This window comes from Theobroma cacao, chromosome 5, assembly GCF_053813885.1.
Source record: "Theobroma cacao isolate CCN51 chromosome 5, ASM5381388v1, whole genome shotgun sequence".
In the NCBI taxonomy this organism is placed as follows: Eukaryota; Viridiplantae; Streptophyta; class Magnoliopsida; order Malvales; family Malvaceae; genus Theobroma; species Theobroma cacao.
The window spans coordinates 38,881,907-38,898,593 of record NC_142643.1 but is presented as its reverse complement, the minus strand read 5'-3'; the positions used below and the strand labels follow the sequence as shown (position 1 = coordinate 38,898,593).

General features: G+C 31.9%; 2 protein-coding genes across 4 annotated transcripts; both read left to right on the top strand.

Annotated features, from left to right (window-relative positions):
* Positions 1–681: 681 nt before the first annotated feature.
* Positions 682–3,757, top strand: PIN5 (Auxin efflux carrier family protein). Its single transcript, XM_018120797.2, has 5 exons — positions 682–1,486; positions 1,603–1,688; positions 2,106–2,263; positions 3,238–3,314; positions 3,403–3,757. Exons 1-5 carry the CDS (start codon positions 819–821, stop codon positions 3,473–3,475), a joined length of 1,062 nt encoding a protein of 353 aa, XP_017976286.2. The 5' UTR covers positions 682–818; the 3' UTR covers positions 3,476–3,757.
* A 5,235-nt stretch (positions 3,758–8,992) lies between these two features.
* LOC18599388 (uncharacterized) lies at positions 8,993–16,598 on the top strand. 3 transcript variants are annotated; one of them, XM_018121823.2, is made up of 14 exons: positions 8,993–9,200; positions 10,144–10,266; positions 10,638–10,697; positions 10,797–10,892; positions 11,700–11,780; positions 11,871–11,989; positions 12,083–12,184; positions 12,731–12,847; positions 13,027–13,095; positions 13,343–13,409; positions 13,830–13,883; positions 13,959–14,081; positions 15,772–15,810; positions 16,189–16,598. In XM_018121823.2, the coding sequence occupies exons 1-14, from the start codon at positions 9,177–9,179 to the stop codon at positions 16,282–16,284; spliced, it is 1,170 nt and encodes a 389-aa protein (XP_017977312.1). In that variant the 5' UTR covers positions 8,993–9,176; the 3' UTR covers positions 16,285–16,598. The 3 variants fall into 3 exon arrangements, with proteins under 3 accessions (XP_017977312.1, XP_088662544.1, XP_088662543.1); XM_088806418.1 differs by lacking the exon at positions 8,993–9,200 and adding an exon at positions 9,671–9,818 and having other exon boundaries at positions 11,703–11,780; XM_088806417.1 differs by lacking the exon at positions 8,993–9,200 and adding an exon at positions 9,674–9,818.
* The last annotated feature ends 89 nt before the right edge of the window (positions 16,599–16,687 follow it).

Below are 16,687 nucleotides of genomic sequence, written 5' to 3'. Positions count from 1 at the left end.
CAAAAGAATTGATACAGCACGGACATGCTGTTCTTTTAAAGTTCGACCGTCTTAAATTTTGCAGAGCCATTTGGATGCTTAAAATAGCACTATTTGCTTTCTTGAGAAAAACAAAATAAATCCAAATTTTGCTTCCAAAACTCCACAAAAGTACTTTGGAAGTGCTAAGCTAATGGTGCCCTTTTCTTTAATGTTTCAACATTTTCCCCTTCAAGAATATCAAAGCCATTGGCTTAAGAAATCACTTAGTAGCCAATCTATTCAGCAGTGTAAAATGCCAATGTCTGGATAACAAAGGCAAGAGAAAACAAAAAATTGTGCAATCTTGGCCTCTATCACTGGATGACCCACTTTGGTATATAAGGTTGATGAGAATAATAAACAATAATTACACAAAATCAGAAACTCTATTGGCAATGGTGGGTGGAATAATCGCTGGACCTCATTCCTTATTCCATAGAAAGATTGCTGACCATAGCATAATAACCCATTTGTTGAAAGCAACATTACTCTTCAATGCACTCACAGAGAAGAAGAAAACCTTGAGTGACACCTTCAAGAATCCACGGCATAGAATCCTATACACCCACCAATCTCTACAATATGTATTATTATTTGTAAAAACTAGAAGAAAAATATGCTTTTTTCTTTGCATGCCATGCATATAAATAAACACCCCATATCATCCTTTGCTTAACATGTTTCATTCATTCAGCAGTGCTTGAAAACCCTTAACTACAAGACAGAGTAAGAGCCTATCTTTGAAGGGTTTTTAAAGTTACTTAGGAGGAAAAAAAAAAAAAGAAAGAAAAGAGAAAATGATAGGGTGGGAAGATGTTTGCAAGGTGGTTGTGGCTATGGTGCCTCTCTATGTTGCATTGATGTTAGGGTATGGATCAGTGAAGTGGTGGCGGATATTCACCGCGGAACAGTGTGATGCTATAAACCGCCTTGTCTGCTATTTCACTCTCCCTCTCTTCACTGTGGAATTCACAACTCATATTGATCCTTTTCAAATGAATTATCGATTCATCGGTGCTGATACCATATCCAAGCTTGTTATTGTGGTGGTTCTAGCCTTTTGGGCAAAGTGTAGTAGCAAAGGGAGCTATTGCTGGTCCATCACAAGTTTCTCTTTGTCTACTTTAACTAATGCTTTGGTTGTAGGGGTGCCTTTGATGAAAGCCATGTATGGCCAAACAGGGGTCGATCTTGTTGTCCAGTCATCTGTTGTCCAAGCGATTATCTGGTTGACCATTTTGCTATTTGTTTTGGAATTTCGGAGGTCAGGAGTGTCCATTTCTTCAGCTACAAAAGATGGTAATGAACAGGAGAAAGATGTAGAAGGAAACACAGATAATGCTGGGGTACTAAGCACCAGGCCTTCTTTCTGGAATCTGATGAAGGTTGTGGGAATGAAACTGGCTATGAATCCCAATTCATACGCTTGTGTTATTGGCCTTGCTTACGCTTGTGTTGCAAACAGGTCTGCATGCATTAATATCTGGTTTTTGTTGATTTTTGGGATTATTTCGAATATATTATTTCTATGTTTTTGGATATACTTGATTATTAAATTATGGTTTTGAATTTTACTTATAGGTGGCATTTTGAGATGCCAAGCATAATGGAGGGATCAATATTGATAATGTCAAAAGCTGGAACAGGCACTGCCATGTTTAGCATGGGTGAGACTAACTATATATATATATATATTAATACATTATTGATAACTAAAATTTATTTACATTCAAGCATTTGATTTAATGAAAAGTGAATTTATTTGCTGTTCAAAAATTAATTTGATACAAATTTCTCCTTCTCAATTTAAAAATGAAAAACAAACTTATCATTTTATTAAATTTTGGATGAAATAACAAATTAATAATATAATTAATCAATTGACAATACATACCATGGTATAAATTATAAACTCTTTAAGAACAATTTTACTTACCCTTTATAAAAATAAAAAAAAACTTTTTTATATATTTCAAGGTTTTAAGAGGGAAAGATATTTTACATACGTGAGTTGAATTATTCGAATTAGTATATATTAATTTGGGACTGATCTTTTATCATTTCCCAATCAAATATTTATGCAGGAACCTTCATGGCTCTTCAAGAAAAAATAATAGCCTGTGGCACAAGTTTGACTATATTTGGGATGGTTTTGAGGTTTATTGCTGGACCAGCGGCCATGGCCATTGGGGCCATTGCAGTGGGTTTGCATGGTGCTGTTTTACGTGTCGCCATCATTCAGGTGCTTAATTCTTTCTCTATATATTCAATTTTGCTTTGTGCATATTCTGCTTCTTTACTCGTAGGCCGTATAGCATCTAAGCAATGTGGTTCACTCCAGTCGACTAAAAAGCCTGTGGCGGCTCAATTAAAGCTTTTAATTTTTTTTAACTTTTTACACTTTTAAAGACTTAATGGACATTTTGTAGGCTTCAACCTTACCTTTCTTTATTTGCCATTCTAAATTTCTTTAACTCTTGACCATTTATACATAATTTTTACCCGAATATTTGATTCATTGATTGATGTATATAGGGGTGCAAACGGTTGTTTCGATTTTAATTCGATTTTTGATATCTAATAACTGAACTAACCGAACTCTTATATAAAAATAACCGAAATCGAATCAAACTATACAAATAACCGAACTAATCGAAACTAAACTAATTCGGTTAGTTCGGTTCGATTTTCAAAAACTGAACTTGATAATTTTTTTATTTATATATATTTATTTATGTTGTATTTTTTTTTAATAAATCAATACTACAAAAATATTAAAAATGATAATAAAAAATTATAATAAATGAGATGGATACTCATATAATTAAAAAAGAGAAGAGATTAGGTTTAGGATTTATTTTTCATGCAAAAATCCCTACAATACCTTTATTTAAGTTCGGTTAGTTCATTTGGTTGAAAATTTTTCTAACCGAATAACCGAATTATTCTAATCGAACTATCTAAAGAGCCGAATTAACCGAACTCATTTAGGTTCGATTCAGTTGTTTGGTTCAATTTACATTTACTCACCCTTAAGTGCATAATCCTAAAACAAAGCTCAAATCACCTTTTCCAAATAAAAAAAAAAATCACCCATACACAATTTCCCTTTGACTACCTCATCACTTAATGAGTTATCATTTCAATATTGGCTTAATCACTTCTTTCAATTGCTCAAACCTACATGTATTAAATTTAGAGTGAAAACATTTGCAGGCAGCATTGCCACAATCCATTACCTCCTTCATCTTCGCCAAGGAATATGGAATGCATGCAGAAGTACTCAGCACTGCGTAAGAAACTCATGCACAAGTACTTAGTCTATATTACTATGAAACAACGTAGATCATTAACCTATCTTCACGATTTTTCTCATTGCAGAGTGATATTTGGCACCATCGTATCGTTACCGGTGCTGGTCGCTTATTATGCAATTTTAGAGTCTGTACATTAATCTACCTCGGCCAGCCTCATTTCAGACTCTTCTTTTTTTTCGATGAAAGGGGAAGGAGGGAGGGATGATCAATGTCTCTTTTCCATTTTCTTCAATTTTCCTGTTTTTGATACAATATTGAAACTCGAATTAGTTTATAACTATAATTAACTCGGTGGTAGGTAATGTTGGAATGCAAATGATATCTTAAAATCACGTTATCCCTGGAAAAATGGGAAACAAAATATTAATGATATTAGTAATGAGGAAGATATCTATAAGTGACTAATCGAGTTTAAGTCATTTGCAAAATCTATTGTGAATTTTTTCTGTTTAGCCTTTGTTTTGTTTTTCTTCGTTCATCGGCCTCTGTTTTGGGTTAGATAGAAGTTTCTCCCATCCTATCTCATCTATCATTGTGAATTTTCCGGGCCTCGAAAGATGGAAGCCGGCACAAAAAGGGCAGCGCCCAAGGAAAATAGCCCAACATGATCCAAACAAGACACAATGAACAAACCCAGAAAGATGAAAGCAAAAGCCGAACACGGAAGTAAATTAAAAAGAACGCTCAAAACAGGACAGTAGTTCTGTTCTGCTTTAGATTTTTGCCCAACCAATAAAACGAAGTTATTTGGGCTTTAAATCAAGTACAAGTATACCTAATGGAGTGCTTGAGACGCTTGGGAAGACTGCAACCCTACTCATTACCATGTGGGGGAAGAAAGAATGGAAACACATGGATCAATGACTCAAACATTTTTGTTTATATATCTTAACGCAGTCACTCTTCCAGCTGTAAATTTTGTCTTTCACATGTTTTTTCTCTTTTCTGCGGCTGGATTCTCTGAGGAGAAGGATTTAGCTTGAGATTCAAACTCTTTAAGTTGGAAGTCCTTTTCATTTTGTAGTGGAAAACGTGTTTTCCTAAATCCGTAGTAGCTCAATTTCTTTATTTGCCAAACTATACATTTTTATTTTATTTGTTAATTTCATTATAAAAAGAAGAAAAAATTTTAATAGTGGGCCATCTACAATTTTATTGGCGGACTCTTTCAACGTAGGCCTGGCTTTTTGGGCAATACACGTGTTCCATCCAATCCAATTCAGATGTCCTTATCTTCCCCAACCCTTATACATACTGTAAATCATTTATTTGGGTTTAGTTTTAGAAATTTAACCTGTATTCAAGGGGACACCTGTGTTTATATTTAAAATTAGATTTCAAGTTTGAATTTTGTGATCAACGCTATGAAATGAAAAAAATAAAGTTATTTTCATCTATAATTTAATATCACTTGTATAAATAAATATATAATTTAACGATATATTTATTTAAAAAATAAATAATTTTTTATTTTTAATTATATTTAAATAAATTTTTATATTTTTATTTTAAATTAAATAAATTTTTATGACTAATGATCGATTAATTATTATTAGTGAAAATATCGCATGTTATTTTTATGTCATGTGATACTTATATGTCATATTGCATAGCAATGTGGCATATTGATATGATACAATGAGATAATCACGTGATATTTTCAATACGGTAGCACCACGAGAGTATAATAAATAAATAATATCTTGACTAATGATAGTTAGTTAACTGTTAGTAATAAGAGTTGTTTATTTTAAAATAAAAATATAAAAATTTTATTGAATGCAATACAAAAATAAAAATTTATTTAAATTTTTCTAATAGTTCAGGAAATGTTTAACCTATTATATTTAATTTAACATATAATTAGAATGAAAAAGTCTTAAAAGTTTCAAATCCTAAATTTGAATCTCACTATAAATTTACTCTAATTTCATGTTTAATTAATTAATTTAATTTATTATATTTCACATAATAATTTTTTTATGAAATTATTTGATTGTGATAATAATTTTAATTTTTATATATAATTTCATTACAAAATATTTAACGTACAACAAGGAAAGGATAAGGTTTGAGAGGTGTTGGCCATGATAGAACTTGCTTGGTAAAGCTTTAATAGTTTTGATACCATAAAAGATAACAATAATAATAATAATAATATCTGTTGTATTTTAATTGAATTATCTATATTTATGGACTTTTATCAAATAACTAGATTATAAGATAAGATTTATTTAAAATATAAATACTAATAATTCTATCTCCTAGTATAAATATTTGACTAAGCTGTACTTGTAACATATATTTATTTATTTATTTATCTTCTTTCTAAAGATAAAAAAGTTCAAAAGAGCCTCTTTTAAAACACAAGACACCCAGAAAATGTATAAGATAATTTGGTTTGTTATAACCACAAAATATAGAACAAAAACAATTATAAAAAGACAACAAAAATAATAAAAGAGAACAATCATTTTCGATGAATGTGTTCCACTCCTGCGTAAGCCTGACTGCAAACTCACGATTGGAGAAGGTTGAGTAGGTTTTGTTTCAGTGTTCCATTTGCTGGCATTGCAGTTTGGAATTTTCGAACAGCCTTGTACACCCTAAAATAGACTTCAAGTGGTCCCTTTCGAAGGTCGCGTAAGACTTTTGCAGTCCTCGGAACTGACTAATTTGGTGGCATTAGCCTGAGTCTAGTGTCTGGACATTTCGTTGTGTATTTCCAAACAATAAATTATCTCTCTTTTTTTTTTTTCAGTTTTATTTTTTCATTAATTTTTTTAATACGAAAACAAAAAGCGTATGTTAAAGAATGGTTCCTTGAATATATTTTCTTTGCGAATTACAAGTTGCAACATTTATAGCTAGGATTCTTGCATTGCAGGAGAAGCACCTGTGACATGTTTTCATTATCCTAATTTTCCACAGAATTCTTGCAATTTCACGTTAAGAATCCCTTTTTCTAAAGTGGTGTTGCCTAAATTTGATTGCCTTTACAATTCTCGTTCCATCTCTGAATTTGTCTATCAACTTAATAGAAATGAGCTGTTATGTTAGTATAAGATAAGTAAATCCACCTTGTTCCATAGATTCCGTCTTAGCTAGATTAAATGTAAAGAAATTTGACCTTAATAATTTTAAATATTTAACTGAGTTCATATTTAAAATATATATATTTAAAAATTATATTGTTCAAAATTTTTAAAGAGCCTTTTTATTATTTTATAATCTTAATCAATTCAATTTAAAAATAACAAAAAAAATTTAATCGAAATAAGAGACAATATATGAGAAAACATTGTTTTAATTTTTTTTGTCCGACAGATTCATAAAAGAGAAAGTTGAAAAAAGTTAGAGAAAGAAAGAGTTAAAAAAATCGTCTATGCTAATATGTATTAAATATAAATTCATATATTAAATTAAAATTACATTTTAGTGTTTTTTTTAATGTTATACTTTTTTTCCTTTAGTTTTTGCTTCATAATCATAAGAAATTGAAAACCTTGTTTTCTATTTTCAAAATTGATAATATCAAAATAAAGCTTTTAAACACATTTCTTTTTGTTTTGTTTTCTAAATTGTGAAGAATTTTTCAAAATTAAAAGGTTAAATAAATTTCCTTGCGATATTCATGGAAAACATAATTTATTTTTTATCTTTTTTGTTATTCAACTAGACAAAGACATATCAATACTTGTACGTTTGTCTGTATCTTGATTTAAATGTTGTAACAATTTTATTGACAAAATAATAAAATATGGGCACCAATTTGGCAGTTGAGGGTACCCATAGAAGGAGTTGTTGGACTGCACGATCTTGAAGATGATCATTGCATTTCTTCAAATTCTTTTTTTTTTTTATCATTATTATTTTTAATCATGATTGTTTTTCCAGTTTTATCTCTTGGCAAAATTTATTCCATAAAGGAAGGATTATTTAAAGAAATAATGTCTTGTAATATTAGTTTGGCACAAGTTTTAATCATTATACATTGACTGTAATATAACATAGTATAGAATTATTATCTTTGACTTTGCCTAATCTTACAACGTTGTATTGTATAAATTGCTTTTCTATCTGTATGGAAGCACCATGTTAGAAAATGAGATTTATAATAGTATCTAACCCATTTATTGTCCAATTAAATCCACAACAAAAATCCCATCTCCTTTTTCGGCCCTCCCAAAAAAATTAAAAAAAATAATAAAAAAACGATTTAATGTTCTAGCTAGAAGCTCAAAACCACTATAAATATTAAATATTACCGTAATTGCCATTATTATTTAATTCTGCATTTATTGGTTGAAAGATTTAATGGGTTTGAAGTATCTTTCCCACTGTCCCATTCATTAAATTCCACATTTTAACATATTCATAGTTAGCTCCTGTTTAGTCGGTGATAGATTCTTCTTTTTTTTTTTTTTTTCATAACAAAGTAAGGTTGAGGTTATTGAATATTAAAACGAAAAATTCATGATTTTTTTAAAAAATTATTTTTTATCATTTTTTGTGGTATGTGATTTTTACTTAATACTCTAAATTATCTTAACAAAAATAAAATTTCACGTGATTATATCAACTGATCAAATCACCATCGATTATAATAAGTTAACAAACTATATCAATATTGTATGATATAAAATAACATATATTATTTTAATTAATAATAATTAATCAATATTAATTGTAAAAATTTATTTAATTTAAAATAAAGTTATAAAAGTTTGATAAAAAATAATAAAAAAAATTATTTTAAAATTTTAAAATAATTTAAAGTTTTTTAAGTATTATGTAAAAAAAACTAATACTAATTATGTCAATATTTTTTCAATTTTCTTTTTTCTTTAAATCTAATTCAAAATTTTCCTTACTTAAATCCGTAGCTTGGTAGCTTCCAACGGACCATGACCAAGAACCGAAGACATGTTTTGGACAATTACGGTCTTAAGTTAATTTAAATGACAGGCAAAAACAACTAAACAAAACCCTTTCCCAGCTCCAATGTAACGGAAGTAGTACTTCAAAGATTTCAGTTTTCCTTGGCTATAAGAATTTCCGTTTCTTTTTTTTTCTTAACAAATAAATTCATACTTGCTCTTTTTCTTAGTAATAAATTTTAAAAATAGAAAACAGATAATAAATTAACTATAAAACAAAAACTCTAATTAGTTAATATAGTTAGAATTAACAAAAGAAACAATTCTACAAGTAAAATTTATGAAAGGGGCAAACAAAGAATCAAATCAACCAAAAAAGACTACTTTTGTGAAACAGGAAACTCGTGCGTTGAGTCTTTTGACAGATAAATACAAATAAAACATCACCGGCGAAAAAGAAGCTTTCGAAACGCCAAAACAACTTTAAATATCGCTTTCAAGCGTGGCAGTAACAAAAACGTTTAAACTCTTTGCCTCTTTCTCCCACTTATCATTATAATATTCTTTTATTTTATATTAACAAAAAAAAAAAGAAAACAGAAGACATTTTAATTTTGTAAAAAAAAAAAAAAAATCTAAACTGAAAGTCGTGCGCGTGCGAAACGGAAAAACCTTGTGCATTTTCTTTCCACTCCTCCGTGTTCGTCGGTTTGTCTGTACTTTTATTTATAATTATAAATTAAAAAAATAAAAGAAAATCCAACAGTTTCTCTTCCACTCCAACTCTTTTCTTTTCTTCTCTTTTTTGCCCTCTCTCTCCAATCATTATCTCTGACGGCCCTTTTTCATGTTTGATTTTTCGTTTCTTTTTTCTTTTTTAAAGGACAGTGCTTTTTCTCATCAACGACAGCCCGTTTCTTAGCTTAAAGCTAGAGGCAGAAAAGTTCTTTCATGTTTCATGGATATGAAGTCGATAGATTGTGTAAGTTTTTTTTTTAACTAATTGTGTTTATGCGCGGGAAAATTTTGTTTAGTTCTTTCTTTCCTTTTAAGTGATCAAAGTAAAGAATTTGGGAACGCTACTTTTGAACAGCCATGTTTTGCAATGTTTCTGCTGCAAACGTTACTTCCTAGCTTTCCAGCTTTAATCTAACATAACTTTTCTTATTCTTCTTCTTCTTTTTTTCACTTTGCTGCAAATTTTAGCTCCTTCTTCTACCTTTTTTAAGGCTCCCTTTTGATAATTATTTCTGTTGGTTGCTTAAAAAGTTGTGAAAAAAAGTAAAAGCAAAGTAGAAAAAGTAAAATTTTAATTGTTAATTCTTTATAAATGTTTTCTACTTTTGTATCGAAATGCTTATTAGGTATTTATTTTTTTCACTTATGATTTCCAGGGTAAAAGTAAAGTATTCAATTTTCAATATTTTAAACTTTATTTTTTCTTTTTGAATTCAATTAGTTTGGGATGTTATGTTTATGCTGATTGTGGGTAAAAGCTCAGAAAAGTATTCGGCGCTGCATTTGTTCCGTGATGTTAATGGATTTGGAAAGAAAGGGAACTACAACATTCTCTATCTCACACTTCGATGAAGCCTATTGGGTATTGCCTGATGGTTTTAAGTCTTTCGATACTTAGCGTTTAGTTTTTTTTTTCTTGCATTAGTAAGTAATGTACCAACAGAGGGATAAGAAGCCGCATAGATGTTTATATTTCGGAATCACCAATGTTTCTTTGTTATTATTTGAGAGATTTGTGCCTTTCGATCGACTTATTGGTGTAGGCCTCTAATTCTTTAGATAGTTATAGAGTTTGATTGGTTTAATAGTTAACATACAACTTTAGTACTAGCTGTGAGGGTAGGCGGTGGCTCTGTGGCCTACTTAAATTATAGTGCCTTAATGTTCAATTATTGTTTTCTTGACAGATACCTCTGGTCACTGAACGAAAAAGTTGGAGCTCATGTCTTTGCAGACTTATTCCGGCCACTGCCTTGCTCTGTGTAATTTACTTCATAGGGAGTTCATTTGTAGCGCCAGAAAACAAAGAGGTAAATATGCCAATTTTGATCCCATATAATATGATCGTAAATGCACGTAGGTTGCGTATGTGCGAGTATGCATTGTGTGGTTTTCTTGAACTACACCATCTAATATAAATTCTATAGTTTCCCTGTCTGTTATTTCTCTTATCAATACACAGTTTAAGATACTAATAGTTTCTATTTTTGAATGTTTATTATTTTTCTACAGCTTTAAGTTTAAAATTTCTCCGGTGTTTGGACCTCCAAATAACCTAAAGGCTTGAGCTTATGACTTGAATTTTTTTTATATGCTTTCCGGTTGGAAGTTGGTGCAAAGAATCAAATAGAAAGTAAAACATTGATGGATATCTGGAATAATAGCTGTTCCATTTGTGCAGAAAGCGTTTACATGGGGAGTGGCTGATATTTTGCAAACGTCAAAAGTTGAAAATTGCAAGGTTTGATCTGAGTCACTGCGTGTTTTACTTAATTCTGAAAAATTTATTCCTGTCAAACAAAACTCTGACATTTCTTCTTATGTTTGTTTATTCTTTTAGAACCAATGCAGGCCTCCTGGAAGTGAGCCATTACCTGAAGGTATCATCACAAAAACATCTAACTTGCAACTGCGACCTTTATGGGGCTTCCCCAAGGTAAAGCTCTATGGAATGACTGATAGAAGTTTCAATCAATGATGACCGGGCACTTAAATTCACAAAATGTCTCTCGCTGGACTTTTAGGAATAGAATTTGTGGAGCATGCACGTTACCATAACGTTTGAAATTACTGTATGGTACAAAATGCACTTTATTGTAAACCCTTGACTGACTAAAATTGGATAAAACTTTAAAATAAACAAGCAGCTTTGATGAGTTTTATTGTACAAATAGAATTTTAGCACATTCATGTCTCTGGACATTCTTGTACTGAAGATAGTTTGCAATTGGCTGCTTTGTTGTTAGGATGTCTATCAGAAAGCATGGAGCCATTGTTTTAGGCTTTTTACATTTGTTACTTTTTTTTTGTGCATTGTTCTGCTTCTGCAAATGATATAATGGATAATTCATTGGGACTTCAAAGTATTGTCATGAGTTACAATTAGTTTGTAGTCCATCTTAAAACCTAAAGCAATCCAAGAGGTGTCTAAAGAAACAGAATCTGGAGAAGCCTGAACCATTATTCTCGTAATTTAGCAGTGGACGCTGTTAAAATTGTTTTATAATTTGACAGAATTTTCAAATATTTAGGTTTATTAATGCCCCATAATGTATCAGAGATAACAAAAATAAAATAAAATCTTTTGTTGCGACAGATAGATGTAATCACAAAGTCAAAAAAATTTTAGAGCATAGCACTTAGCATGGTATAAGTTTAATTTGGTCAATGTGACACATGTTCATTCTTCTATGCAACTTCAATATTGATTTTTGTTATGGTGATGTGCATACTGTTTGGACAGAAGGACGATACTTCCAGCAGTTTATTTGCAGTTGCTGTTGGAATAAAGCAGAAAGATCTTGTACATGAAATGGTCAAAAAGGTAGATGACATTTCCTTTGACCTTTACAATATAATGCTTGCTTATATTTGTTTTTGAATTTGATTTCTCTTTATTTTCATTTTTTAACAGTTTCTATCTAGTGGTTTTGCTGTCATGCTTTTCCATTATGATGGTATAGTTGATGAGTGGAAGTCTTTTGAATGGAATGATCAAGTGATACACGTTTCTGCACGCAATCAAACAAAATGGTACGACATCTTAGGCTTCTAATCCCATAGCAATTTATAGTGGAAGTAGCATTATTCTAAAGCACTCCCTGGATTTTGTTTCTCGGTGACTAGGTGGTTTGCAAAGCGTTTCTTACACCCTGATGTAGTTTCGGAATACAGTTACATCTTCCTTTGGGATGAGGACCTTGGAGTTGAAGATTTCCACCCAAAAAAGTACGTTGACTGCAATTCCCTCAAATTAGAACATAAATTCTATGTTAGAAGTTGCTGCTCATTTCCGTCAATTTGAGAAATGAAATCCCATTACAATTCAAGTAGAAAGATATTGCAAAATGCTAGTAATAAATCTATGATTCTTCGCTAGCAGTGTATCAGTGATAGCCATAGGCTACACTTAGTTATACTGTCTGAAGAATTGAGAATGACTGCAGAGCCTGCTATTGATCATTTGGTTAAGCTGAAGTTGAAATTGCTCGGCAGTTTGTATTTGGAATGTCTTGTCTTTGCCCTTCTAGTTGTAAGATAAATTATGGAGTACCAAAGTATAGTTCTATCATGTGTTGAAGGAAGTGTGATAATTACTGCGAAGCTTATAAAATTGTTTGTTCCCTATGTCTGCTATATTTGCTACCACGTTTATTAAAAAGAACTGAAAAGTGTTTTGCTGTCAAATAACTGCATTTTATGTATTTTCTACTGATATTACTATTCTATAGCTGATCAAAATTGGAAATTTCCAACTTAATTTCATAATGTCAGATATGTGTCAATTGTTGAGAGTGAGCGGCTTGAGATATCACAGCCGGCACTTGATCCTGCTAAATCAGAGGTACACCATCAAATTACTGCACGTGGAAGGAAATCAATGGTGCACAGGTTCTTATAGTCATTCATTTCTTGATATCTCTGTTTGAAAGCTATTTCTGTTTATACCTTGCATATTCTGAATTCACTTGTTTTACTAACATTGCACAAATGTGGTTAAGATGTAGTCTGTTTTAAATCAGTTGCTTACATGATTCATTGTGTATGGTTTTACTTGATGCCATTGGCAGGAGAACTTTCAAGCATCGTGCTAATGGGAGAAGTTGTGATGGGCAGAGTAAAGCACCTCCTTGCACAGGGTAAAATTTTATGCCAGTGAAACCATTAAATGTTTTTCTTTAGTTCATAATATTTCTTATTCTTCACATAAACAATATAGCTAAGAAAATTTGTTTGTATTTATATTGCTGTGTAAGGTAGCTTTTCTATTGATACTCCCAAAGAATTTATGCTATTATTGTGCGATTGGACGAAATTATTTAGTTTGAAAACCTACCTCAAATGTTGATTTCGCTTAACAAATCTAAGATGAAGATGATGTTACAGGTGGATAGAAATGATGGCCCCTGTTTTTTCAAGAGCTGCCTGGCGTTGTGTATGGTACATGATTCAGGTTTGCATTTCAAACTGCACTGTTTTACTTCCTTACTCTTGCCTCTTTTCTTTCCTTATTTTTCCCTCCTTTTGGGTGGAGCAGGGAGGTCAATTGCTCTATATCTTTGCTATCATACTCTTTGCAAGATAGTACATTTATAATATGGGAGGGCTAAGTTAAGTGAAACATAATTCTTAGATTAATTAAATAATTGATGAGAAGGAGCTGGCCAGCAGGGTAATACGTAGGCATATGTGACATTTTCTCATGTGGTACTGTATCTTTTTAATCGTCGCTCTAGCTATGCATCCTGGAGAATATCCCTAGTCTTGTTATTTAAGGGTTTTTAATGTTACGTAATACATCTGGTTTTTTTATCACACATCCTTGGTCAGCTTATTTACCTTTGGTCTTTTTCTTTTTTAATTTGCTTTCCAGAATGACTTGATCCATGCCTGGGGCCTAGATATGCAACTTGGTTATTGTGCACAGGCAAGCTACTTTAAGTGGGTTTCCCTTTTAGTTTGTTAAGCCCAAAAGAAAGTTGCCTTACATGTTTTTTAATAGGGTGATCGAACCAAAAATATTGGTGTTGTGGATGCTGAGTACATAGTCCACTACAATCGTCCTACACTAGGGGGCACAGCTGAAAAAAATCACTCTACTGTTGAAGGTGGACACAGAAACAAGGTTAGAAATTCGACAGCTATATCACCAAGATGTTAATGGTGCAGTATTTCTGTATTTAAGCAATATCATCCTTGCATAATGGTGCTCAGCAATTTGGAGATTTCTCCATTTTGGTCCAGGTTCATGCTAGTGCTTTACTGCTATTGTTATGCTGATTATTATGTAGTTTAATACTTGCATCTTAGGCTAGTGCTGATGAAGGTTTACTTCAGCATTGTGGTTGAATTGCGAACTGTGGTTTGGACAACAATGCTAAACAGCCACTATTTTCACTTACATAAGTTTGGGCTAAAATTTTTTAAAATCCATCTGGCATTTTGGTTGTGGATCAGCCACTGTTTTGTAATCCAACCACAATAATAAAGGAATGTTTTACCAAACACATATACAACACTTGAGTTCCATATTTTTTTAAACCACTGCCCTCTCTCCTAATCTCTGCTATTACTGGTGATTTAGACCTTCAAGTACTTGTGTTCATTTGTGACAAGAACAAACACTGTGCGGAACGCATATTTGTTTATGGACGTATGAACAATAAAGGATAGCCGAATAGTGAAATCTTTGTTGCCTGGACTCAGGTAGGAGTGTAAGATACAAATGTGTCTGACACTATTTTTCCTTAGTTTGTCCTCGTATAGAGGATATTGCAGCAAAACATGTACACCTTGAGTAACTTATGATGAAACCACAAAAAGCCATTCTCTTTCCTCAGTTTATAAGATGAAGGATTCAAGCAATTTAAATAGTAACATGCTTGGACAAATTTCTTCTTGCTCTTCTTCTAATTATTATTATTATGGAACACTTCCAGCAATTGTTTGAAAAACATATACAGCCTATGTACATTGAACCACCATATCATTTCCTATTTCTGAAAAATTCCATTTACAGCACAACGTGTGCATATTAAAAGTATATACATATGTGCTTTGGAATAAAGCTCTTAGCTAGCCTCTGGATGTTAAAAAACAGTATATTGAGGCAGACAAATGAATTGGATAGAATTGGTAGAGGATGTTATTCCTTATTCAGTTTAATTTCATTTAGCAGTTCTTTATGGTTACCCTGTTAGTGCAATTATCTGTCATATTGGAGGTTCAGTGAGGGGATCTCTTGTACCTGTGTTATTCATTGTACCATACTCTAAAAGTTCTTTTGTCATCTTTGTGCTATCTAGTGGTCACCTTAAAATGTTTGTGCTGGAACAGCAAGTGCTGAGTTAGTATAGATGTTTCATAAGAGGATAATTAAAATTAATACTAGGAGCAATGGATTATAAACTGTTACCAGTAATTTGAGAATGTCTTCCATCTCTACATGAGTTGCTTGCATTAGTTACAACTAATTCAAACCTCTGAAAACCAATCGTCATCATAATACAGATGTCCTCTTTAATCTTAGTAATATTTATACTGGACCGCTAGATATTTTTTGCCATGTTCTAGTCCTCAGGATTAATATAAGAAACCTAACCTGTAAAGAATTTTTCTATTAGTTAAAATGTGAATCAATTATGCACTGCTGGTTAGCTAGCAATTAATGCAGACATTCTAACAGTAATGGCCATCCATAATTGTGACAATGAAGATTATGTTAAATGTTTGGTGGTCCGCATTCTTTTCCAAGCCTATTATTGTACTTACATATTTTATTTTTGCTAACTATTTCGGCTGTTTTTGTATTGCAGAAATCTTCTCATTCACACTGGAAAGATCCTAGAGTTGAAGTAAGTGTGTGAGTGTGTATATTGCTTTGTGTTCTCCAGCTTCCTTGGCCAGTGGAACTTATCTTTATCCATGTTTTTGAGCCTCATGCATAATTGATTCTTAATTTTGTTACTGGTTACTTAAATTATATTCATCATCCTATACCAACCATCTAGGATTTGAAAGCCACAGTTTTCTACATACTCTGGCTAGGAGCTCTTCATTTAAAAGGCACATGCATTCTATTTTGAATGTGCCATTATTACAAGATGCCACAAAACTTAAAAGCAGATGGAATGCACTTTTTTTCTTGTTAGGCATTTGACTCTCTTGGCAGACACCTAAATGTCTGAATCCACTGGGTTTTCTTATCAGAGTAAGAATATGATCTTGTATAGGTGAGGAGGCAGTCCTATATTGAGTTGGATATATTCAGAAAACGATGGGAAAAAGCTGTCAAGAACGATAAGTGCTGGGTCGATCCATATCAATAGCAAATAAACAAGAGCACCCGCTGCTGTGTAAAATATGTACACAATCATGCATTAGAGATGTTGCAAAACAAAAGGAAGAGACTGAGCAGGTAATACGGTGGGTTCTTTGGCCCTGAGACCCTGATTTGAGAAAAAAAATTTCGAACAAAATTGTTTATTTCCCATTTAAGTACACCAAGTTCGGTCCTGCTTCAGTTCGTTCGTGTATATTCGATAATTAAATCGTTCTATTTTTTTAGTCAATAAGAAAAATGTAATATTTATAGGAACTGGCAAGAAATAATAAAAGCCCCCCCCCCTTTTTTTTTTTGTTACTGTTTTTTCATTTTGTCCACTTTGTTCCTCCTCAAGTTGTCACAAAGCAGCAATGCATGTGTGATTTTCAAGAGTGGTGCAAATGATG